The 23839-nt window shown below is 50.3% G+C and overlaps 2 protein-coding genes across 3 annotated transcripts in view; both read right to left on the bottom strand.

The window, feature by feature from the left end:
* The window catches only part of UBE2E1 (ubiquitin conjugating enzyme E2 E1), a 47030-nt gene extending 26362 nt beyond the window's left edge, over window positions 1-20668 (bottom strand). The window contains exons 1-2 of the mRNA XM_069088489.1: window positions 20508-20668; window positions 17715-17765 (exon numbers count right to left, since the gene is read on the bottom strand). Coding sequence (XP_068944590.1) covers window positions 17715-17765; window positions 20508-20620 — 164 coding nt within the window. The 5' untranslated portion in view covers window positions 20621-20668. The remainder of the gene's footprint in view (window positions 1-17714; window positions 17766-20507) is intronic.
* The window catches only part of RPL15 (ribosomal protein L15), a 431201-nt gene that overhangs the window by 42290 nt on the left and 365072 nt on the right, over window positions 1-23839 (bottom strand). The gene's annotated exons all lie outside the window — the stretch shown is intronic.

The following is a 23839-nucleotide window of genomic DNA, read 5'->3' as shown; positions in this document are numbered from 1 at the left end:
CTCCAAATGTCTAAGGGCCCAGTGCTTTCTTGCCATCCTAATTTCTGGATCTGTCTTTCAAATTAAATTGGATTTTTTTTCTTGAAAATACAAGACTTGGCATGGCTAGGCGGCACAGTGAATAGAGCACCGGCCCTGGAGTCAGGAGGACCTGTGTTCAAATCCGGCCTCAGACACTTGATACATTTATTAGCCGGGAGACTTTGGGCAAGTTACTTAACCCCAATTGCCCTCCAAATAGCCAAAAAAAAAAAAAAAGAAAAGAAAATACAAGACTTCATTAATGCTAAAATTTTAATAAGAGGGGGAAACCACTATAAGTTAGTTTGAATTAGAGGGTTTTTCTTTTTCTTTTTAAAGAAAATGTGGTTTCATTATTTTCAAATGATCATAATAACTGGAACAAGTCCAAAAGTGGTTCCAAGTAGGGACCTTCGGCTGCAGCAGGAGCCCATGGCTCCTGCAATGGGAATCTGGCCGTCCCAGGGCAGCCAGGCTGAGCTCTCCCACACCTGACACCGGCCTCTCTCCCAATGCTTGTCCACTGATTTGCAAACCAACCCAGAAATAGTTTTTTTAAACTCACACCAAGTTGATTCGACCCCGATGTTCTGGGGGCCACAGATACAAGTGAATGTGCAACCAGGTGAGAACAGCCTCGAGCCAGGACAATGGCCACCCACCTGCCCTCATCATCTATCAATGTCAGCAGGACAAAGCCCAGCATTTACAAGGACTGACTGTGGGCTTCCGGCTTGGGTGGCCTGCCACATGCCACAGTGAGTGGCAGAGAGGACTGGAACAAGACTCCAATCCTGCTGCTTGCTGGTGGCTCCGTGGCCAGAATGCTGGGTCAAGGTCAGGAAGAGCCAAGTTCCAAAATGATCTCAGATGCTTCCTGGCTGCGTGACCCAGGGCAAGGCACTTAACTTCTCTCTGCCTCAGTTTCTTCAACTGTAAAACGGGGATGATGGCAGCCCCTACCTCCCAGGGCTGTGGTGAGGATCAGCAAAGTGCCGGCACAGAACAGGCTCACGTCCTTTCCTTCCTCTATTTCTAGGCATCAAGGCTCTGGGAAGCCCTCAGGGGCCCCTCCAGGAGGAAACCTTGGGAAAAGGGATAAAACCTAGGGCTAGCAGGAAGAAGGCCAACCAGGAACCCAGGACCCAAGAGAGAGAAGGGGTCCTGAAGCAGCCGGGATGGGATGCCCAGCAGCTCCTGCTCCTTCACTGGCTCTCAAACTGATACCCGCCCCCCCAATGATCCTATAGGCTTTTTCAGACGGCCAGCTCTCCAGACCCCTGCCTGATCAGTCTGTGCTGCTCAAACCTTGGTGCCCCTTGCAGGGCGTGGTGGAGGGAGCTGTCAGAGCTGGGCCTGCACATCCCAAGGAGGCCGCTTCTCCAGCTCCTATGGGGGCAGGCCTATCCTCCTCCAGAAACCAGATCTTTAGCCAAAAAGCACTTTAAGAACCATCTGATGTGAGTAAGCCAAAGGACCAGTCCAGGAGGAGGCAAAGACCAGGCTCCCCGAACGGCTCCACCCAATGCCCACTAGTTTCCAAGAAGACTGAGCTCAAGCAGTTTTGCTTAGAATCTAGGACTCTCATTCTTTAGAATGGGGTAGTTAGGCGGCGCCATGATACACAGAGACCCAGGCCTAAAATCAGGAAGACCTGAGTTCAAATCCAGCCTCAGATACTTAGAAGCTGTGTGACCCTGGGCAAGTCACTTCACCTTGCTGGCCTTGGCTTCCTCATCTGTAAAATGAGCTGGAGAAGGAAATGGCAAATCCCTCCAGCATCTCTGCCAAGGAAACCCAGAAAGGAGCCACAGAGAGTTGGTAAGGACTGAAAGGCTTCAAGGTGGGGAGAGCCTGGAAGGGGTAGGGAGAGGACACTCCAGGATGGGGAAAGACAGAGGCAGGGCGCCACAGGATGTCGTGAAGGGGCAAGGGGCCTTGAAGGTCAGGCAAAGCCACTCGGATCTTCCTACCTCTAGCCAGGATGGAGTGTCCCTGGTGGGATCCTAACTGTAAAGAGAGGAGAGGTGGCCAGAGTGCCCAGCTACTGCAGTAGCCTGGGAAGTGGGCAGAGCACCTCCTGGGGGCCTCAGCATCAGCCAGAAGCCAATCACCTTACTTGATACACCTTCTTTATGTCAACACTGTTTTCACAAGTTATTTGCACAAAACAAAAAGTTCATAATCTTCTCTTCTTTCCCATCTCCCTCCTCTGCCCTCCCTCATCCCTCATTACTGAGTCCCATACTTAACTTCCAGACAATCCCCCAGATCCTAAATAAAATGGGCAGGGATGTGACAGAGTAAAGGGTGAAGAGAGAAGCAGCAAAAACCCACCTTCCAGCTGAACCAGGTTATGGTGCACCACAGAAGAAAACAATTTCAATTTCTACAGAATGAAACAACATTGAAGAAACAGCTAATATTTAAATGTTCCCTTAGTTATTAACATAACTGAGTTTGGGGAATAATTGTTAATGAGAAATCAACAATAAATAAAACTTTTTAAAAGCATTCAAGGGGAGGCTAGGTGGAGTCAGGAGGACCTGAGTTCAAATCCGGCCTCAGACACTTAACATAAAAAACTAGCTGTGTAACCTTGGGCAAGTTACTTAACCCCAACTACCCTAACTTTCACCCTCCAAAAAAAAAAAAGTAAAATCATTCAAATGATAATGTAAGCCAGCAGGACAATACATTTCTATGTACAGATATGTGTATATATGTGTATACAAACACACCTGTGAGGGAAGGGCTCTTCTGAGTGCTTTACAAAGACTCTCTCACTTGATCACCAAATAAGAGGTGCTGCCACACACACAATGATACACAGAAATCTGGGCAAGGGGTTTCGATGGGTTTGAAAATGACTTTCTATTCCAGTTTATTTTTTCCACTACGGTCTTTTATTAATAGAACAATATATTATCCTACACAGGAAGTCTTGCTTTCAATGCTGAATAAGGGAAAAAGAGATTTCTTTCTAAATGTGCTTTTTGCATGTCCACTCTCATAGGCAAATGATCTAAAAGACTGTTACTGAAAAGGAGGTCAAAACATGCTGTGCAAGCAGCATCCCATAACATTCAGCCCCTCTGACCCTCCAAGAGGCCTTGGTACAAGTGATCATAGCACAGGTGGGTGACACAATAAAGTCACAAAAATCACTGGTGGGCTTCTTTATGTCAACAGGCCATCCCAATATGGTCAGGGGACCCCTTAACAGCCAGCCCTTGCCTCTTACTAGTAACAAAGAGCATGAAAACCTAATTAAAAAAAGAAACCCCTTTTATAACAACAAAAACTTGTTAAATGTTTTGGAATTATGGGACTGAGTAAGACAATGAAGGACCTGATGCTGCTAGAAGAGGGGGAATGCTGGCGGTGATGGGCCAGGAGGGCCTCTCGTGCCACCTCAGGCCCTGAGCTCACTCTGTAGCTTGGGAGAAGGCAGGTCTCACAAAGGAAATCACAAGTCTGTACCCACGTCAATCCCTACTAAAATACCAAGGGGCTGGCTCCTGGATAAATGGTACAAAAACCCTAAGGAAACTGATACGGAAAAACAAGGCAAGAACACAAAAAGGCTCCTCAGCTAAATGGGGGCTCACAGCCCTGCACCCGAAACAGGAAAGCATCAGCTCTGGGCAGCCAGTGGGAGCCGAGGGGACAGAGCCCAGGGAACGGGGCAAGGTCCATCCAGCCCAACACAGCCTCCGCACCACACTGACAACGAGGAAAGGATTCGTGATTTAATAAGTGCAGTGGCAGAAAACCGGTGGGCATTTAGGTGAGAAAAGGGATCTGGATGTAAATCTTCCCATGCCCTGGTGAATTATAGCCAGAAGAGAGACTTCAGCATTAGGAAAACAGACGTGAGAGAAGGTGAAATGAAACGTCTCTGCTGTCTCAGCTCTGCAAGGAAGCCACGGTCTGGGCATCGGCAGCAAGGGAAGGACTGGCTGAAGGCAGGGTCTGCTCCCCCCATGAGACTTGGGAAACACTATCCCCAAAAGGAAAGGAGAAGCGCAGGGCAGCAGGAGGGCCTCTGGGGCTCAAGTGGCCCCTGGCGGTGGGGGTGACTGCACTGAGAAAGACCTGAGTGCAAACCTGGCCTCAGACACTTCCTAGCTGTGTCACTCTGAACAAGTCACATCACCCTGTTGGCCTCAGTGTTCTCCCACTCTCTGCCGAGATGGGGTTACAGAGGGCCCGGCACTGTTCTGCGGGAGCACTGGGGATGACCCCGGGGTCTCTAGGGCAGGGGTCTAGAGAACCTGGCACCCAGACGCTGCTCAGAGAAGGCTTGGGTGCCACGCTGAGGGGCGTGGCGGAGGGAGACACCAGACACACAGCACCAACCCTCTGCCCAAGGAAATGACCTTCCAGGCCCTGTGGAGGATGAGACGGAAGGCCCTTAAGGGAAACCATCACAGAATCTATTTCCAGGTCCAGCCAGGTGGCAACGAGGGCCTGGGTGAGCCCGGGAAGAGGCAAGGATGGCTCAGAGAGCGGCGAGGTGCAGAGTGAGGGGCACCGAAGCACGAGGCGCTCTTAACAGAAACACAGAAGCCGCACGGGGAAAAGATCTGAGTTCTGATCTGGGCAGGTAGAGTTTAAGGAGTCCCTAGGACATCCAGCCTGAACCAAAGGCAGCTGCAGATGCAGGACCAGAGGTCAGGAGAGAGACCGGGAGCCGTCTGCACAGAGAAAGTCAGAAAACTCTGAAAGAGCATCGAGAGAGAGGAGACAAGGGTCCGGGCCAAGCCCTTCCAGATGCCCAGTCAAGGGGCCCCCTGTGGGCTGGGTCAGCAAAGCGGACCGGGCAAGGAGGACAGGGGCTGTGGAAGGGGGCCCAGAAGTCTGAAGCCTGTCTGGAGGCTGCCAGAGCTGGCCAACAACTCTGGATAGATCAATGTCAAGGCTATGTTAATGAAATGAATTCCAACGTCAGATATGTGTGATTTTTGGATTACCATCTCTTTTATGTTAGCAGTTAACATGGCTTCTCCTCCATTAGTACAAATAATTAAGGGTTGACTACAATGAAATTCCCTATTCATGAGCTTTCAAAATAGCATACCCAAAATAGCTATAATCAGCTAGTAAAAAATTCCTAATATTAAGTGTTGATTTTTAAAAATTATTGAGATTATAATACAGCTGTAAATTGTCTATGACAATTTTAGAATGTTTATATGAAAACATGTTGTAATTACTGTACAGTTGTACAGTACATAGGTCCTATGTACAGTTTATAGGTCCTATCTTTGCACAAGCAAATCTCTCCTTGTATACATGACGTCAATAAATGTTATGGTTTGTATGAAGTACAGATTTCACATTAGCTCCGATGGACTCAGGGCCACAGGATGTGATCTGTATCTCCTGCTCCTTGCAGAGAGCGAACTCCTAGACAAAGGATTCTGAGAGTGTAAGTATAAAACTGGTAAAATCTTTCCATTTAGATATTTACCACCTCCCAAGGAAAATGGAAAGGAATTATTTTGGCAGTCATCTCACAGCTCTATTTCCCGTTCTGAATGTCTATTTTCAGGGATCCTAGCTGAATTTCAGCAGGCAGTCCAGAGGGATGGGGAAAGAGGGCTTGTCTGCCAGGGGACCATGCCTGCTCCCAGCACCCCCCTCGCCAGGCTCTTGGCTACAGCTGTGCACCCGGCTCCTCTTGGTCCAATGGGCTAAAGTCTTGCCCCTGACCACCCCTACATTCATGTATATGCCACTGAGACTGGTTCCTAGGGACATTAGGCAAGAGGTCTGAGCACAATACAATTCTACCCCCAGGATCCTGCCCACATACCACCAAAGCTGAAACTGTGACCAGACCTAGGAGGCTGGACCTTCCATCCGCTAGAGTGGCAAAATGCTCAAAATCTGGCTATTTATTTACTGTTTCTTTGTGAAATCTAGCTTTTCTCTTCCATGGTGATGGAGCTAACTAAATGAAACATTTCTGAACGGATTGTTTTTGAAAAGCCTATTTTTTAATGTACACAGACACCCCTAATTTTGAGTTTTGCATATCTAAAACGCAGTAATGTTCCTGAAGTGGGCAATGTCTGTTTTAGGACATAAGCTGCCTGGCTTCCAAGCTCTGGAGGAAACACTCTTCATTTAGGGCAGGCAGGAGACCTGCGCCCTGCCTGGGCTGCATCCCCTCCAGTGCGGCTATGTGGACAGTGGACAGAGCACTAAACCTGGAGCCGGGGAGATCTGAGTTCAAATCGTGCCTCAAACATGTACTAGCTGTGTGATCCTGGGCAAGTCACCTAATCTCTGTTTGCCTTAATCCACTGGAGAAGGAAATGGACAGCTACTCCAATATCCTTGCTAAGAAAACCCCATGGACAATGTGACTGACTAAGGGACACAACTGAACAAACACAGACATATACATACACAGATGCATGTGTATACACATATATGTGTGGGTGGGATCTGCCCAGGGCTGCCCAGCAGCAACCCTATCCCCAGGGGGTCTCAGAAGATGAGTGTCTGGCAAACCCCCCCCCCCCCCAGAAAGTGCCCCGGGGACGTTGGGAGCTTGACCTCAGGGCACACCAGGGCATGCATTCTCAATATTTCAAAGCCTCCTGCCACCCTCTGCAGCTGACCCATGGCTTTGTGAGGCTAAAGCTGGGCTCACATTCACTGTCTCTTTTCCTACTTGTAAAACATTTATCATACACTTCTGACTACTCACAGGGGAAGAGAACAGAAGAATTTCTGTCTTCCTACACATATTAAAGTTCTTTTCTCGGTGAGTTTCCTGCTGGCACACTGAGAAGGTTACTATAAGCCTGATGTCTATAAAATAAACCCTAATTTCACCAGAAATCCCATTGTGAAGGCTGAAACAGGCGTGAGGGGGAAGGTGGAATAGCAGGAGGTTCCCCAGGCAGAATCTGAACTCAGGGCTTCCTGACTCCCTCCATCATGGTTGATTTCTGAGGTCCTTCCCATCTCTCAATCCACAATCCCCACATTCTATATATAGGGCATAATTCCCTCATCAGCTATCAATTATTTATTCAATTCAATGTCCTCGTAGACCTGGGAGTGTAGGAGGTAATAAGGAGAAAGGCCCTTCCCTCATGCTCTTTCTTTCTTTTGGGGGTGGGGCGGTTACAATGGGATTAATTGACTTATTGACCTGCCCAGGGTCACACAGCTACTCAGGGTCTGAGGCCACATTTGAATTCAGGTCCTCCTGACCCTTTCTAATCCAGCAGAGGCGAGAGCAGCACCACAGGGCCCATGCACTAGTGAGGATGGAGAGCCAACGAGTCAGAGTCCCAAGGGCAGGAGAAGAGAACGTCAAGAAAGGCTCCCCAGGAGCTCCCTTGGAGGTGGGCCTCAGAGGAGGCGCTGGGGACTGTGCTTGGTACTGTGAGCAGCGGCAGGGACCAGGGCCATGCCAGCCCCGGGCTGGCCCAGAGCTCCGGCTCCAGACCCCATCAATCGCTTTCTAAACGTTTCCTGGTTCCAGATCCCAACGTTCCCTTCCTAAAATGTACGAACTGCTCCCTGCCTGAGAATCTCCTCTCCCCCAAATTCTGCTCCTGTTTTCCCATTTCTGTCTATGTATTTACAATGTTTCATACAGCTGAATTCTCACAACATCATCTGTCCCAAACTGCCTCCCTCTAGCACACAAAGCGCTCCAGAATGCTTGAGGTTATTTAGGATAAATTCATTTCCTCCTTTAACAGTTCTCCAAGCAGATACTTTATATGCCAAATTTAATAAAGAACATATAGTATTTACCCTCTACAAACTTGGTATAGCAGAGGCACAAGAGAAGCCAGTCCCAATGGCTTACAAAGACACGTGAAGCACACCCTACACAGTCTATTTCCCACCATCTGGTTAAGTTAATCTCAGGTGCAGTTTTTGGCCAAATTGCCAAAATGGGCACCAACCCTTGGCAACATGTGGACAAGAGACAAGACCAGCTCCTCTTACACGGCTCCAGCAATGTCCCCTGCTCCCCAGTTCTAGCCAGGGATTTCGGTCAAATTCTCTAATCCTAAACTCCTTGTGCCCAACTAGAACAGAAAGATAAACACACTGGCAGGCTTAGGGGAGCTCAGGACAAAGCAGGCAGTCAACACAAGTCCCTCAGCTCCACAGAGTGGGCCAAGACATGCAAACCAAGAGAAACAGGGCACAGCCCCAAGGGTCCGTGGGGGGCAGACCCCATCCACACAAGAGTGAGATGATGCCAGAGCTGAGCCCCCAGGGCTACTTCTTAACTTTAACGGCAGCTGCACTGGCACGACAGCCCTGCACACTTCAGATCTGGTCAGGAGCCTGGCACCGAAGAGCCAGGGTCCCCGCAGACGCGGACCTGACCAACACAGTTCTCTACTTTGTGAAACTGAAGCTTCCTCTGCTGAGACACTCCTTGGGAAGAAATCTTGTAGCAGCTGTTTCTTTTGCTTCAACAATATCTAGTTGAGTGAGCACACCCCACTTCCCTGCTGGTGGCTGGCACCCTATCTCAGTCCTTCCCAGGTCAGCATCCTAGCCCCACAAAGCCACATCCATCGTGTGCATGCTCACTTTCCTAGGGCAGACATTAGCAGCCAGCAGTCCCTGAATGGCAGGAGCTCTGACAACCTCCCTGGAAGCCTATGCCAACCCCGGCTCACTCTGGAGCACAGTTGTCCAAGAGAGGCTCAACAAGCACGGACTTATTAGGAAACCCTGCTTCTCTTGGCCGGTGATGGGCAGTGGGTCACAGAGTCAGGCAGGCAGCATGAGCACACAGAACCACCCGCACCAACTTTAACATCTGGGGGACCTTGTCCGACTCCCAAAGTTTCGAGCCTCTGTTCTACTACCAGGAGCTAATGGGTTCCTAACGCCAAGGACCACAAATGGAATCCTTGCTGCTTCCCCTACCCAAATGCTCCTGATGACTGGCAGCCAATACGGGAAGATTCTGGCCTTGGTTCTCTCATTCTTCTTCCTGGTACCTAACCCAGTGCCTGGTACATAGGCTTTCCCAATTAAACCAAATGAAAAAGGGCATTATGGTGGCATCTTCTACCTTCTAGAACAACTTGTTCCTCTTGGACTACAATGGGATCAAATTGGACCAGACAGAGTGCTATCACATCGTAGCTGATTTTCTAAACTTTCTAGCTTCTTGGAAACAGTCCAAGTATTGCAGCAATCTCTGAAGGATTCTCTCCCTTCCAAAACCCAGAGTCAAGTCCATTCCACAGTGTGCTGCTGACAATTCTAAAATAAAACCCCCCAGACCAGAAACCAAAGGGTTTAATTTGGGGGTATGGTCTGGCGAGTGCCTCTGTCTCTCCAGACATACATTCTACTCCTTCAAACCATGCTTCTTTACTCACTGGAAGGTACAACAGAGATTGCGCTTTTTTGGACAAGAAGATCTTTAACCATCTAGAATTTGCTTTGCATTTCCTCTGAGAGGCCTTTCCATCCAACAAGTCTTGGTGACCATTACTGCACCACCACAGCTTTTTTTTTAGTGCTTTTTGGAGGGGGGAAGGAAGGGCAATTGGGGTTAAGTGACTTGCCCAAGGTCACAGAGCTAGTAAGTATTAAGTGTTTGAGGCTGGATTTGAACTCGGGTCCTCCTGACTCCAAGGCCAGTGCTCTATTCACTGTGCCACCTCGCCACCCCTCCATTACAGCTTTTTACAACAGCACACATAAATGTGATGTGCAAATGTCCCAAGGAGTTCCCTACAAAGACTAAGACTTGACAGGGTTCCTCAAACAGGGTGCCATGATGTCGCTCAAAAGCAACAATACCAGAAACCCTAGGAACCCTTGAGTTTATTCCAAAAGTCTGCTTCCCCAGGCCCAAAAGGGCCCTTCCAGGTCTAGGCTGAGAGAGCGAGTTCCAGCTCACTGCAGGCTGGAGCTTTGTCTGGGATAATGTGAGGGCCCCCTGGACAGCTCCTCCACCAAACACTCACGGCTGCATGCCCCCGTTTCAGGACATCTTCAAACAAGACCAAGATCTGTACTTTTCCCCTCTTGTTTTAGGGGGTAATTACATGGCTGGCTTTCCTGTGTGATCCTTTATAAGTCAGACCAGTTCCTTTGAGATAACCCTCTGCTTGACTGAATGCTTCTAGACTGATATCTGTTCTACCACAGATGTTTGTGCAAAATCTCCCAATGCCTAGCAGTCTGCCTAAAGCACAACTGATAGCTAGGAAATGTTTCTTTTCTTCTGTAATTTTTACTTTGCAAGCAGGTCTTGAATGTTTGCCTTATTGTGAGATCTTCATGGACTGCAGGCCCAATGGACAAGGTTTCCCTCCTAGAAGTTCCAAGTCTTTTGGGGGCCCCTCAAGTGTTCAGGGCTTATTTGACCACCCTGGGTTTTTTTCTTTTCTAACTGAGCCTCCTTGTTTTATTATGATGAATTTCATATTCCATTTGAATTGCTGTTACAATGGCAGCAATACATTGGGGGAACTCAAGAGGAAATCTGCCTGGACCTCCCAGGGGGTTGAAGGTTGTCTAAGGTACAAGAACCCCTGGAGAAATATGAGTATGGCCTGTGTGGGAAGGCCATGTAGAGCTTTTGTTTAGATTCCTTGCTGGGGGGAGAACCATGGAGAAATCTGCATCCAGCACCATTTGGTTTTTTACCTGATTAGGGGGTGACTTCTAGCTGCCTCTAGGTCCTTACCCCATGGGGAGTACCTCCCTTGTTCTGGAAAGCTCTATAGGAATCAGGCATTCCTATTGAGATAGGAAGCTTCATTTTGGGAGGCCCTTTGTGAGGACTAGGCAAACTACCTTCTGGGAAGCTCTGCTGTGTCCGGGGACAATTGTGACTTTTATCTGTAAGTCTAGGACAGCACGAGAGCTGTGCCACATGTACTTTTTAGAGACTCTTGAGGACAAAGCACAGGAGAATTCAGAAGGGAGAATGCTTGAGCCTTCCCGGGGCTTGAGACTCTTCTCAGTGGGGAATATGAACAATGAGCTCCCAGGGTGCCCCATCCAATTTACTAAGCTAAGCAAACATTAAGCGGGGGAAGCTGAGGGCCGAGGAGGGCCCAGGCCTTAGAGAACGCTCAAACACGTCCCAATGCAGGGCTTACACAGAGCACGGATGGACAGTCCCTGCCTGGTTCTAATCCAACAAGGAGATGCTCGGTAAGCCTACTGTGGTTCCAGAGTGAAGGAGGAGCTGGTGTTGTGTGGGAATGAAGTGTCTTCTGCTCACCTGGGGAGCCAGAAGAATGATGCCTCGACTTAGTGGGGTGAAATTATCGAGTGTGGATAGAAAAGCGGCACTCCAGCCCCGGACAGTGCTTGGCTTCTCTTCCTTCCTGGTGCTAGGGCAAACCTCTTAGGAGCCGCTGGGGGGCGAGGCAGAGGCCAGCTGCTCCGTCTCTCTCTCTCTCTCCCTCCTACGTGGTCCCCACAGGTCCGTTCAGCCCATCTTGGTGTTTATTCTTTCCTAATCTTAGGTGGAGGAGTATTCTCAGAGCAGAGTTCTCAGCCAACTGGGAAGTCCATAAGTGGTCCAACTGGCTCCTGTACCCCAAACAGAGTGCACCAGAATGGAAGGGGTGTACCAGCGAGGGCCTGGAGCAGAGAAGACCCAGCCCACTGGGACAGAGGTAGTGTCAGTCCCTTGTGCCACAGAGAAGTCCTGGGGATGGACTCTGGAAAGGCACTGACCTTCAGCGTCTCGAGAGCTCAACTTAGGTTAGACAAGATGACTTCACAAAAGGGAGACAAGGTCTCGTGCGGCCTGGGGTCAGAAGCTGCCCCAAGTCTGAGCCCATCCCAGGGACTGGATTGTAACCATCCTTCTCAGTCTACTTTCCAAGTAAGTTATTTTTATAAAAGTTACAAGTTCAACCGATTCTGATTGATAAAGGGAAGCACAAGGATGGGGCTCATGAGCACCCCGACTAGAAATCCTCGTGCCCCCTGCCCCCAGCCAGGAGCCCCCCTGTAGTGTCAGTGATTCCCTTGCAGGTGGCTATCCTTCCTCACAAGCAAATCTCTAGGAATTCCTACCAAGGAAATCCACCCACCCACCCACACATCCCTACAATTCCTCACCAGAGCCAACAAAGAACATGGCCAGACGAGTCTTCTCCCGGACTCCTTCTATGCCCTGTAACTTAAGTCAGCAGCCATTTGCCAAAAGGCAAAAAGGAGGCAGGAAAATGAATGGTAGATGGAATCTACAGAATGGATTATCAATACCTAACTGGGTCTGGAATGGCAGATGCCAGAATCGGTCACAACCAGGATCATCGAGGCATCAGTTTGGCTCCTATGCCCATCCACAGGAAGGCCCAAACGGGCACCCTCTTTACATGAATGCAGCTCTGCTAAGTGCTTGGACTTTCTTCAGAGCCATAAGGACTTCATCACCTCCCAAACACCTCCATAAGACGGGAAATAACCGCCCAACATCTTCAGAGGTTCCTCCTAGGATGACGCCCAAGTTAACACTATAATAAATAATGTGGGTCTGATGAATGCTGGTGAGCCTCCATCTCCCGATGCCTTTACTGATGAGGAAGTCTGACTTCAGGGCTATAAATCCCCAGGACAGGAGGATGGGCAGAGAGGGGCTGCGGCTCCATACAGGGAAAGCCCAGGCCCAGACCCAGCTCTGCTGCTGATGCCCTTGTCTCCTGATATGATTTTATTCAAATGCAAAATCAGAGACCTCCAAGACCTCTTCTAGCTCTAAATCTATTAACTACTAAGGTTATAAAACCATGACAAGTAAAATCCCTAACTAATTTTTTAGTTTTCTATAACTGATGTTTTTCATCATTTGTAATTATTTCATACAGAAAAAAATTTAAAAAAAACCATTTGAGAGGAGCAGCTAGGTGGTACAGTGAATGGAGCACTGGCCCTGGAATCAGGAGGACCTGAATTCAAATCCAGCTTCAGATACTTAATACTTACTAGCCATGTGACCTTGGGCAAGTCACTTAACCCCAATTGCCCTGCCTTCCCCCTTCCAAAAAAAAAAAAAGACGAAAACTATGAGGGGGTTATTTGTCTTATATCCAGAACACTTGGTGAAAGAAAAGTGCAAAGCACATTAAATAGAAATCTGAAAGTTCTTTTCATAGACTTAATTCCATTCATCTAACACCAAATGAACTTGGGTTCTCAGGTAACTATGAGCTATTTCCCCTGGAAGATCTAGTCAGCAGACAACCAACTGGCCAAATCTGACAAAGCTAGACTACCCAGCAGGGGTGGCTGCATCTTCTCTGCTCCACACGGCAAGGAGACCCTCAGTGAGGAGCCGCCGTGGTCCCCAGGCCTGCAGCAGCAGCAGCATTGCCACAGCAGAAAGAGCTCTGCAGGGGGCCTGAGACCAGATGACCCCAGAAGTTTCCATGCACAAATCCAGGAAAAACTGAACCTTGACCCCAGGCCTCCTGATTTCAAGTCCACTGAACCAAGCTACCTCCAAAGCACTTTCCCAGGCAGGGCATCATAAATCCAGCAAGTGGAGCTGGAAAAGGCCTTGGGATCAATCCTAATGATCCCATTTTACTAACTGACGGAAGCGGTGGAGCTGACACCAGAAGCCCAGGCTTTGGGGCCCCAGGCCCAGTGTGGCAGCACCTTCTGAACCAGTGCTCAGGTCATTCTCTGGCTCCATCTGTGCACTGGTGAGTTCTTCTTTCTATAATCCAAAGTCATGAGAGAATTTAAGCAAAAAGCACCTTCGTCCCCAGAAGCTACGAGGCATGAGCAGTGGACACAGCTTCCATCTAGGAGGACCAGAGAGTGCAGGAGTGCCTCACAGGCATACACTTTGAGAACGAGGTCATCTGAGCATGCTCCCTCCCTTGGGGCTGTGCATTCCACTGGGAGGGGGCACTGCCCAGCACCTTCTTGATCCGGAGTCCTAGAAGACTCCAGGGAGAGGCCTGGCCCTGCCCTCCACGAGGGGCCCCCACACTCGAAGCCTCTCCAGGACGGCATCTCCACCACCTTCTGAGAACCCAGGCTGCCTCCATCCCCGGGGGCAGTGAACACAGAGTCCTGAAAGCCACCCCTGCTACAAAGTGCCCAAAGGGCAGGAGAGAACCTAGCATGCTGACTGGTTTGAGAAACGTACTCAATACAGAAAATGCTTCTGAAGGCCAGGGGACCCGCACAAAGACTCCATCCCTGTCCACGGGCACGAAGATAATAATCAACGTTGATGCAGAACTGTAGAGTCCACACGAGTTTTATACCAGCTCTGAGCCTCACAAGGAGGCCCCTGGAGGTAGGTGCCATGAGTGCCAGTCTTACAAATGAGAAGACTAGGGTCAGCCATGTTAAATGATTTGCTTCCTCACAGTCACACAGCCAGCAAGTCAAGTCAACAAACACCGATTCAGCACTTCCTGCATGCCAGGCACTAGGCCAAACACTGGAGACCCAAGGAAAGCTTTCGAGGGGCTCCCGGTCTGATGAGGTGGGCCTGAGCCTGCCCCCTGGGCCACATTGCCGTGCCCTGGGAGAGCTCTCCATGGTCACTGGGGGCCAGCAAGGGGGAAGAATCATCTGATAAAGGCACCGAACGCTTGGTGGTAGTGCAGGCTGGCGGGATGCTGTAAGGGTTATGGGATTTAAAGATCTTCCATGCCCCATTGGACTTGCTGAAGTAGCAGGAAGGGGCGGAGCAAGAGGAAGCGGAAGCCAAGCTAGAGTTCCTGCAGTGGCTAGCAGTGGTGGTGATGGTGGCAGCACAAAGCCCTTTTTGAGTCAGCCAGAATTTCTGCTAAGGACTGCCAGGGGCCAGAGCTGCTGGGAGCATGCTTCCTGGACGCTGGGTGGTTGCTGTGAGTGGGGAGAGGAGGACCTTTGCCTGAGGTAGCCTGTTCTGTTTTAAAGGCTTGAGAATGTGGGTGCTTTCTACTTTATCTACCTGTGCCAATTTCATAACTACTCTGGTTTCACTTTCTGGTTTTGGGACTCAGTCTTTTGGTATTTTAATAAATTTTGTAGCTTATTCCCCCATATGGCAAGCATGATGTATTTTGTGATGGATAATTATATCAGCATATCTGTAATTTCCATAGGCATTGTGAATATGGCATTGCTGATACAGATGCCCCTGCTAGGCTGGCGCTGTGCTCTTCTCGACATGTGAAGAGAGGGGTTCAGAGAATCTATGGGATGAGCCTAGGCGTTAGGAAGTAAGATGAAAGGTAATAAGGACTTTACAACATGCACAGAAAGCAGTGCTGCCTTTCATCCGTCACGTCTTATTTAATGCCCAAGAAATATTAAGAATCAAGCACTGCGCACTTCTCTTTTCCCATGACAACTCCAGTCATTGCACGATGGCATTTTGCAAACACGGACAAAGCCCGGGAATGAGAACATTAAACCAACTGCTGGTCCCCACACCAAGAACCTGGGCAGGAAAGACCAAGAGCTGTCCAGAGAGGACTAAAAAAAAGAAAACAGGGGGGCTGCTAGGCGGTGCAGTGAATAGATCCTCAACCCTGCAGTCAAGACCTGAGTTCAAATCGGGCCTCAGACATAACACAAAAAAACTAGATTGTGACCTTGGCCAAGTCACTTAACCCCAACTGCCCTCCCCCCCCAAAAAGAAAAAGAAAACAGGTTTTACACTAACATTGTCCAAAGCCAAATTTAAAAATAAAGGATCTGGTTAAAAAGGTTAGTCCTACTGCGAGTTAACACTGAACAACAATTGAAGAACAGCTAACGCCTGGTCTCCAAGTGCACTTTTACATCTCACCCCGAGTGACCCCGGAGGGCAGGCCGATGTCTGCCTCAAGGTCACCCCCAAGAAATGAGGAATTAGCAAATCTATCACTGAGCACCCAAATCATTGTTCACTTCTCTAAAAACAAAACAAAAAGCACATTTTTTATAAAGACAACTAAACATTAGTGGAAAAAATAATGCCTGTGTTCTCTGCAGATAAAGTATTCCCCTCACAAATTTAGATATTCAACCAAGTCCTGGGGAGCCGCCACAAAGGCCATTCCCAGGGTCACCTTCCAAGGAGGCTGTCTTGGACACAAAGGCCTTGGCACAGACCCACCACCAAGAAGGCAACAGCCCAGCCCATTCAACCACCTCAGCAAGTTCAGGACTGCTCTCAGAGTGGTTTTTTTAAAAAAAAGGTACACGTGTGTGTGTGTGTGTGGGGGGGTGTCCCCAGGAGAATCTAAGCTCTCTCACTTGAGGAACCCATGACACAGGTGGTGTTTGACTCTCCCCTAGTAAATCAGCAGGACCTGACCCAACAGCAGCAACAGGCCAACCAAACTCCAAGTGTTCGGGTGACATTCTTAGGACCCAAGGCAACAATCAAAGGGATCCATGGGTTACCCCCTCCAGAACTGCTCTCGGCTTCTCACGTGGTCTGATGAGACTGTTTTGGGGCGATGGTCCTCCACAGAAATAGTGATGAGAATAACTGTCCTGCTGACAGCTCTGGGACAAGATGCTGAGATTACAAATGACTCATCGGTTCTGCAGAAGCAAATTTTACACTCAGGTAATAACCTAACCTCCCACACCAAGCAGGGCACAGTTACCCTAAGAGCTCATCAGATTCCATATGTAATTTTAAAGACACATTTAGTAAATCACAGCAAATTAGAAAGTGAGCATCTTTGATTTTTAAAAGCTAATCCATTATTTTAATGAAGTTAAACACCTCCTATCTTCTTCATTCACACAGAAGACTGTGAAGAGGCACTGATGTCACATCAGAGGGTAGGTGGCCTTTCATGCCAACACCTCCCTTGAGGTCCCAGATCCAGCATCCCAAGCCTGGGTGCTGGCCTTCCACCCCTACATAGCACAAGTGCTCATGGAAAAGGATTTGAGAAACCAGCTCAACCTGAGAGCTGGTCCCAAACGGCTCCCAGAACTGAGACAGGCACAAACACACAGAGCCCAGTCAAGGCAACTTAAGGGGAGACCAGCCTTGGCTGAAGCTTTTAAGACAATTTGAAACAAAATCTTTTATGAAAGCAAATGTTTCATGAAATCAGAATGTTTAAGTAAATAATACTTACATTATACATTCAATGTATAACATTATATTTGATATATATATATATCTCTCCTAACTATCTGTGACATTAGCAATTCAGAGCATTTCATTTAATTCAGTCACCTGCTAGGGTTACCAAACACCAATTTTCCCTCACTGACAAAAGTAAAACAGATCTGAACTAGGGCACACAAACCCCTTAACTCTAACTGGAGAAGGCATGCAGAAATGCATTCCCTTCCCTCTTCCCGCCCACGGCCCAGATGCCCGCCAGGCTGATGCTGACTTTTTTTGGCCAGGGCTACTCTGGCCCATAAGCAGAGGCTGTTACCTCATGGCCCATCACGACAAACACTAACCAAGAGCACCCAAAAACAAAAGCACGCGATCAGAAGAAACAAGGCAGCTCTTTCCTCCATGGGAGGGCGGGGGCAGGGGGGAGGTTTAGGTTTAAAAGGGAAGGACACAAGGGGCAGCCAGGTGGCTCAGCAAGTAAGAGCACCGGCTCTAGTGTCGGGATGACCTGGGGATCGAATCCGAGCTCAGATACTCAGCATCCACCCAGAAATACCTGGTCCTGTAAACTTGAGAAAGTTACTTAACCCCGATTGCTTAAAAAAAAGGGAAAGACACTAACCTGCAGTTGGGAGGTGGGTCTAAGGTGATGTCCGCCAGTTCCTTCTGAATCCTAAAGCCCAGGAGAGTGAGAAAAAAAAGAGAAACAAAATGGTTAAGCCTTGGTGAACACCTCCGACACCCCCACAGCAGGACAGACATGACAAGGCAGGAAAGGCTGCTCCCCTGGGAGCCTGCACAGTCCCCCACCTACCAACGGGTCCTCAGCTCATCCTGTCATTCGAAGCTGGGGAGTTCAAGCTTGGCTTTGCGCTAGCTACTAGAAGTAGCCCCTGCTTAGCTGCTTTCACCTAAGTGTGGACAGAACTCATCCTCTCTACTCCCAGAGCCCATCAGGAAGGACAGGACGCCTTCCTGCACACCTGCACATGATCAGTACTGCCAGAAGCAATGACAAGGGGCACTGACAGAGTGGCTTCAACTTTACAAAGTGCTCAACAGACACATCCTTGGGTCCTGTGCCAAGTACTGCTGCCATCACCCCACTTACAGCTCAGAGAGGTCACACAGCTAATGAGGGCTCCAGGCAGGACTCGAATCCAGATCTCTCAAATCAATTTCCCTGCTCCTCCCACCATACCAGGCTGGACTCTCCCTCATCCCCCCGCCCTGAGCCGTACAAACAATCCTCTTCTCAGCTCCCTCAGCTGGCAACTATCACTTCCTGACAGACAGTAAAGGTACACATTGAACACAGCCTAGACCCAGCCAGCCTGAGTCTGCACCTTCCCAAATGCAAAGAAGCACCTTTACAAATACCCCACTGAACACACTCCCACCTCCAACACTGACTCTCAAAAGTAGCTTCTCATCCCAAATACAACCCCTGACGCCTGGACCCAACAGAGCACAGCATCCTCCCCCCACTGTGGACACTGTGCTCCAAGAAAAAAGCAGACAGGACCACTCTCTAGGGGTCTGAGAAGCGGACCTTCTTTAACGCCACTTACAGCTCTGAATTCTATAGTCCTTGAATTTTTAACCCTCCCTCCCACCCCAAGCATCCTGACCCAGCCCAATGACCCCAGACAACACACCAGACAAGCCACCTTCCCCTGCCCTCCCCCCGTGAGGAGTCGGCCCACCACAATGAGACCACACATGATGTCCCTCTCCCCTGGGGGCTGTTCAGACTCCTTCCCTCTGAACTTCCCTTCATCGAGAGGAACCTCCCACCAAAAGAAGGGAAAGACAACAGAAGGAAGGCCACCACCCCTGCAAGGATCCCAAAAGGTGTGCTACCCTCACCTCAGGACGTCTCTCAACAAGCGTTCACTCTGAGCCAGGCCCGTACATGGCGGAGCCTAGGAATGCCACACAAAAAGTGGAAGGAAATGAATGCCCAAGGGAATACAGAAAAGGCACAGAAGGAAGGAGAGAGGGCGGAGTAGCTGGGGTGAGCTTCCACAAGACAGGCCTGGGCCACCCTTAGGACAAATGCTGGGAGATGGGAGATGGAAAGTTGTGTGAAATGAGCAAAGGGGCTGGCCTGGGCAGAACAGCGGGTACGAGAAGTCTGGGAAGGAAAAAGGGGAAGGTGGGTCTGCAGGACGAGAGCCCCTCGAGGGCAGGGCTTACTGTGTGCTGTCTGTCCCGAGGGCTCAGCCCAGTGCTTCACTCCTGCCCTCCTCCTCTCCCAGCTCTAGGTCCTGTGATGCCAACCGCAGGCAGGCACACACCTTCTCTCTCCCCACACCCAGGCCATCCTTCCTGACACTCTAGATGAGGGCTCAGTCCTGGCATCGACACAAAGCCCCCAGCTCCCTAACCGGGCCAGCCTGCACGTCTCCCAAAAGCAGGGGCCTCAAATTGAAAAGGCCACAACCATTTGCTGTTCATCCCTCCTATCATGTCCCTGCCCTCCCCAAGTCCTCAGATGCCACTGTCAGCCCAGCCTCTCTGCCTCTGGCAGACCCACATCCTAAGCACCCTCCCTCACCCAGGGAACAAGCCCAGTCGGCTGCTCCCTAGGGGTGAGTCCCCTTGTCTTCTCCCGACCTCCTGGAGCCTCATAACTGGGGGGGGGGATACAGAAGAGAGGGAGAGAGTCCCCAAAGTCCCCCTTCAGAAGGACTGGCAGCCTTCCATCTCCACTGCATCCTGATCTAAGTCACAGCTCCCAGACAGACACGTGGGCACAAACAAGGGGCAGTGCACAGAGAACCGACCCTGGGGTCAGGAGGACCTGAGTTCAAGTCTGACCTCAGATACCTGCAAGTTGTGTGACCCTGGGCACGTCACTTCACCCCGTTTGCCTCAGTTTCCTCCTCTATAAAATGAGCTGAAGAAGGACATCCCTGCCAAGAAACCCCCGATGGGGTCACGGAGAGCTGGACAGGACCAAACAACAAGGCCCGCCCGCAGTCACCCCCAGACTCCCGTGGCAGTTCTTAGGGCACCGAGGCAGAAAGCAAGCGTAGCTTTGGAGTCGGAGGGCCTGGGTTCTAACCCAGCCCCAGGAGCCCCCCGTGCTCCGGTCCTGGTCTTTAGGGGCTGCTCCCCGTCTACTCCCTCCCCAAAGGCCTGACCAGCCCTGCGCCACACACAGACATGGGCACACGTGGACAGACCCACAGCTCCCCCCGCTCAGACGGTGCCACCACCCAGGCCCGGGCATACGCCGCGGCGGCGGCGGCGGCATCTCCGGGCCCGGCCGCTGGTGGGCCCCAGCCTCCCCCCCTCCCCACACGCCGGGCTGACATTGACGCAGCAGGGGGAGGGGGAGGGGCGGGGGTCCGCGGCGGGCGCCATCATGGCGGCGGCGGCGGAGCAGAGGGGCCCGGCACAGACTGACCTGCCGGCCATGGCCCGGGGCGGGCTGCGGCGGGGGCGACCCCCGAAGTGGAGGCGGAGGGGGGAACGTGGGCGGCCCCGGGCCCCAGAGCCCCACCACAGGCCTGGCCTCATCCAGCCGCGGTGCTGATCGGACCCAGCCCACTACGCCGGACCTGGCCGCGTTCAGGGCGCCCTCTCTTGGAGGAAGAGAAGTGGGGCGGGGCGCGGCTGCGGAGGCCCGCCCCTTCCCCCATGACGCGGCCCTCGAGGGCGCCCCTCCCCCTCCCCCGAGGCCCACAGGTGCAGCCCCAGGGAGTGGGGGCAGGGCCCGGGAGCTGGAGGCCCCTCCAGGGGCTCCGGGTCAGCCTTCCTGGAGGCCGGCAAACCATCTCCTTTGGCACACGGGGAAACAGATGGAGAGACCCTCCCCCAGTCTACATCCTGGAGCTGGAAGGGCACTGGGGACATCTAGGGAGGTTAGAGATTCATCAGAGATCCCCCAGATCCGAGGCCTGCCCCCCTTCCCCAAGCCCGTCCTGCAAGCACAGCCCCACAGCCCCCCTCCAGGGAAGCTGCTGGTGTACTCGAGGCAGGGCCTAAGCCACAGCAGGGCCCCAGGGCTTCAGGTTTAAGGGACACACCCCATCCCCCCCCCCCCCAGGCAAGCGCTCCCAGCCCCGGCAGCCCAGCGCAGCCTTCTGTCCCTGGCCGCCTTCCCATCCCTGCCTGGGGTGTCTGTAAGTGCCCTCCACACGCAGGCTAGAGCCAGGGCACCCAGGGGACCCCAAACCCTGAGCTTCCTTCTCCATTCTGTGCTACCCTTCCTTTGTCCTCTGGCCCAGAAAAGTCTGTCCCTGGCCTCCAGTTCCTACCTTCCGCTGCTTCCTATTTCACCTCCTTATATATCAGGCTTTACAATCACAAAGTCCTTTCCTCCCCAACGGCCCTAACATGACGGGATCCAAGTGCTATGCCATCCCACTTTACAGATGAGGAAACTGAGCCTGGCCAGGCTGAGTGCCTAAAGTCACATGGCTGAAAACCAGTCAACAGGGATTTAAATCAGAACTCACTGAGGTAAGACAGGATAGGTAGAACTGGGCAGTTTCACAGGTACAGGGACCGCCCACACCAATACCAGTCAGCACCCTTCTCTGCAACTCAGTCTTAGAGTTCCCTAAAACAGAGAATTTGAATGATTTGCCCAGAGTCAGAAGTAGAAAGTGAACTCCACATTTCCTGGTTCCTAGGGCAGCTTTCTATCCATTATACCAACTTCTCACAGCAACCTATCTCAGAGATAACATTTCAATAAATACAAACCCCCACCAAAAAAAAAAAAGCTAACTAAAGATACCCTTCACTTTCTCTTTCTAGAAAGAGATTTTTGGACCTGTCCAGTCCTGACTCCCCCTCCTCCACCCCCACCCCTGGGTTACTGATGAAAATATAAAGTGAAAACTTGAGGATGGAATTTGGAAATTATTTGAACCCCCAATTTCAATACCCCAGAGGTCTTTTCAATCTCTGATATGTCTTCTCTCAAAATTCCTATCACCATCTGCTGTATTTTATCTCTGACAGTAATACTGGACTTAAGAGTTCTGAATGTACCGTGCAAGTAAGAAACTAGGATTTTTGGATTCCCCTCTATTTACACTCAATGTAGTATTTTCTGTCTATATACTGAAATGCCTTTCTCCCTAGTTCAACACACTCGAAAATACTTATTAGCTTTTTCCCTGCCAGCCCAATTGTAGCTAACATCACAGACTAGACAGTTGTTGCTTTTAAGAATAAAAAGCAGTCAGCTGTTTATCCTCTGCATATCTGAGACACACATTCACATCACCTGCCTCCTACCAGGCAAAGTGTTTGCCAAAGTCGTTTTCACACTCATCTATGTGACATCAAACTCCTTTATCCAGGACCACTTGCAATCTGCGCTTTTAGAAAGAAATCACTGTCCAACAACATGTGGTTATTAGTCTTTGTTCTGTTCATCAAGGCTCCCTCCGCTTTCTCTCTCCTATCCCTAAGGCTCTTCCGGACTCTTTCAATATTATGGATGGGGGCAGCTAGGTGGCACAGTGAATACAGCACTGGACCTGGAGTCAGGAGGACCCGACTTCAAATCCAGCCTCAGACCCTCAACACAAAAAACTAGCTGTGTGACCTTGGGCAAGTCACTTAACCCCAAGTGCCCTACCTTCTCCCCTCCAAAAAAAAAATTACCATGGACAACTCCACCTTTCTGAAAAGTTTCTGAAACATTTCTTGAGTTAGGAAAGCCTGGTTCTGGTGCAGCTTCTGATACATACCAGCTGTGTGAATATGCCCTGGAGTGACCCTCTTACACTCTAGGCTGCTGAAGAGTTACTATCACTCTGCATGCCCTTGGCAGGAACTCCATATATCAAAGAAATCACGAATCAAAAGACTCTCCTTTGCAAAAAATGCCAGACATTGCTGGACCACCTCCTTTCCCCTTCTAAAGTCACCTCACTTTCCTATCATTCCCAAGTAAAGGAGCTTGTTCAACTTTCTTCCCTCAAAGGAACCAATCCTGCCTCCCAAGAAAACAACCATAGCCTATCTGCTCAGTAATTCACTGACCCTAAACGTAGCCCAGCCTTCTTTTGTCACACTAGCCTCAGCCTGCTTTTTATCCTGGTATAATAGGGATGCTCACCCAAGTACAAAATGAGGAAGCAAATATTCGGAGACACAGCCCTCCCATCCCTGAAGGCCCGTTTCTTGCCTTAGTCAAAAAAGTGCAAGTGGCCCTGAAGCATCCCCTGAAGGGCGGAACCAAGCACACCAAGATGATTTCAAGGGTTCAGAGAGGTCGATCCTGGGTGCTCTCCACTTCCCTGTCCACCCTCGGCCCCCACTTATAACCAGACCAGACCAAAAGGATTCAGACCCACCTGGGGAAAGCAAACTTGCTGAGACACACATGACCACCACCTCATACTGCCTATACTTTAACATGCTTGAACTCCTCACCCCTTGTGGGAAGAAGGGCCAAAATCAGCATCTGACAATGACATCACCACTCTAGTGACCAGGACCTGAGGCCCTGAGAAGTTAAAAATCACTGCCCAAGGGGCCACCTGGTTTACAGGAAGACAGCTGAGGGCTGTGTCTTTTGACACAGGCCAGTCTTTTTACTACACCATGAGCTTTGTCTCAACTGCCTATTGTTGGGGCAACCATAGCTTCCCAGATCCCGATTATTCCAGATTCCAGCCGATGAAGAACACCAAAATAATGAATTCTCAAATCACCTCCTTACTAGAGAAATCAAAGATCCAACCTGTTTGTCTTACTTTTCCTCTAAAGGAAATG

The sequence above is a fragment of the Petaurus breviceps genome, unplaced genomic scaffold (assembly GCF_028583685.1).
Source record: "Petaurus breviceps papuanus isolate PSGF00001 unplaced genomic scaffold, PetGlider_PUasm1.0 185, whole genome shotgun sequence".
In the NCBI taxonomy this organism is placed as follows: Eukaryota; Metazoa; Chordata; class Mammalia; order Diprotodontia; family Petauridae; genus Petaurus; species Petaurus breviceps.
This window is presented reverse-complemented; position numbering and strand designations above follow the sequence as displayed.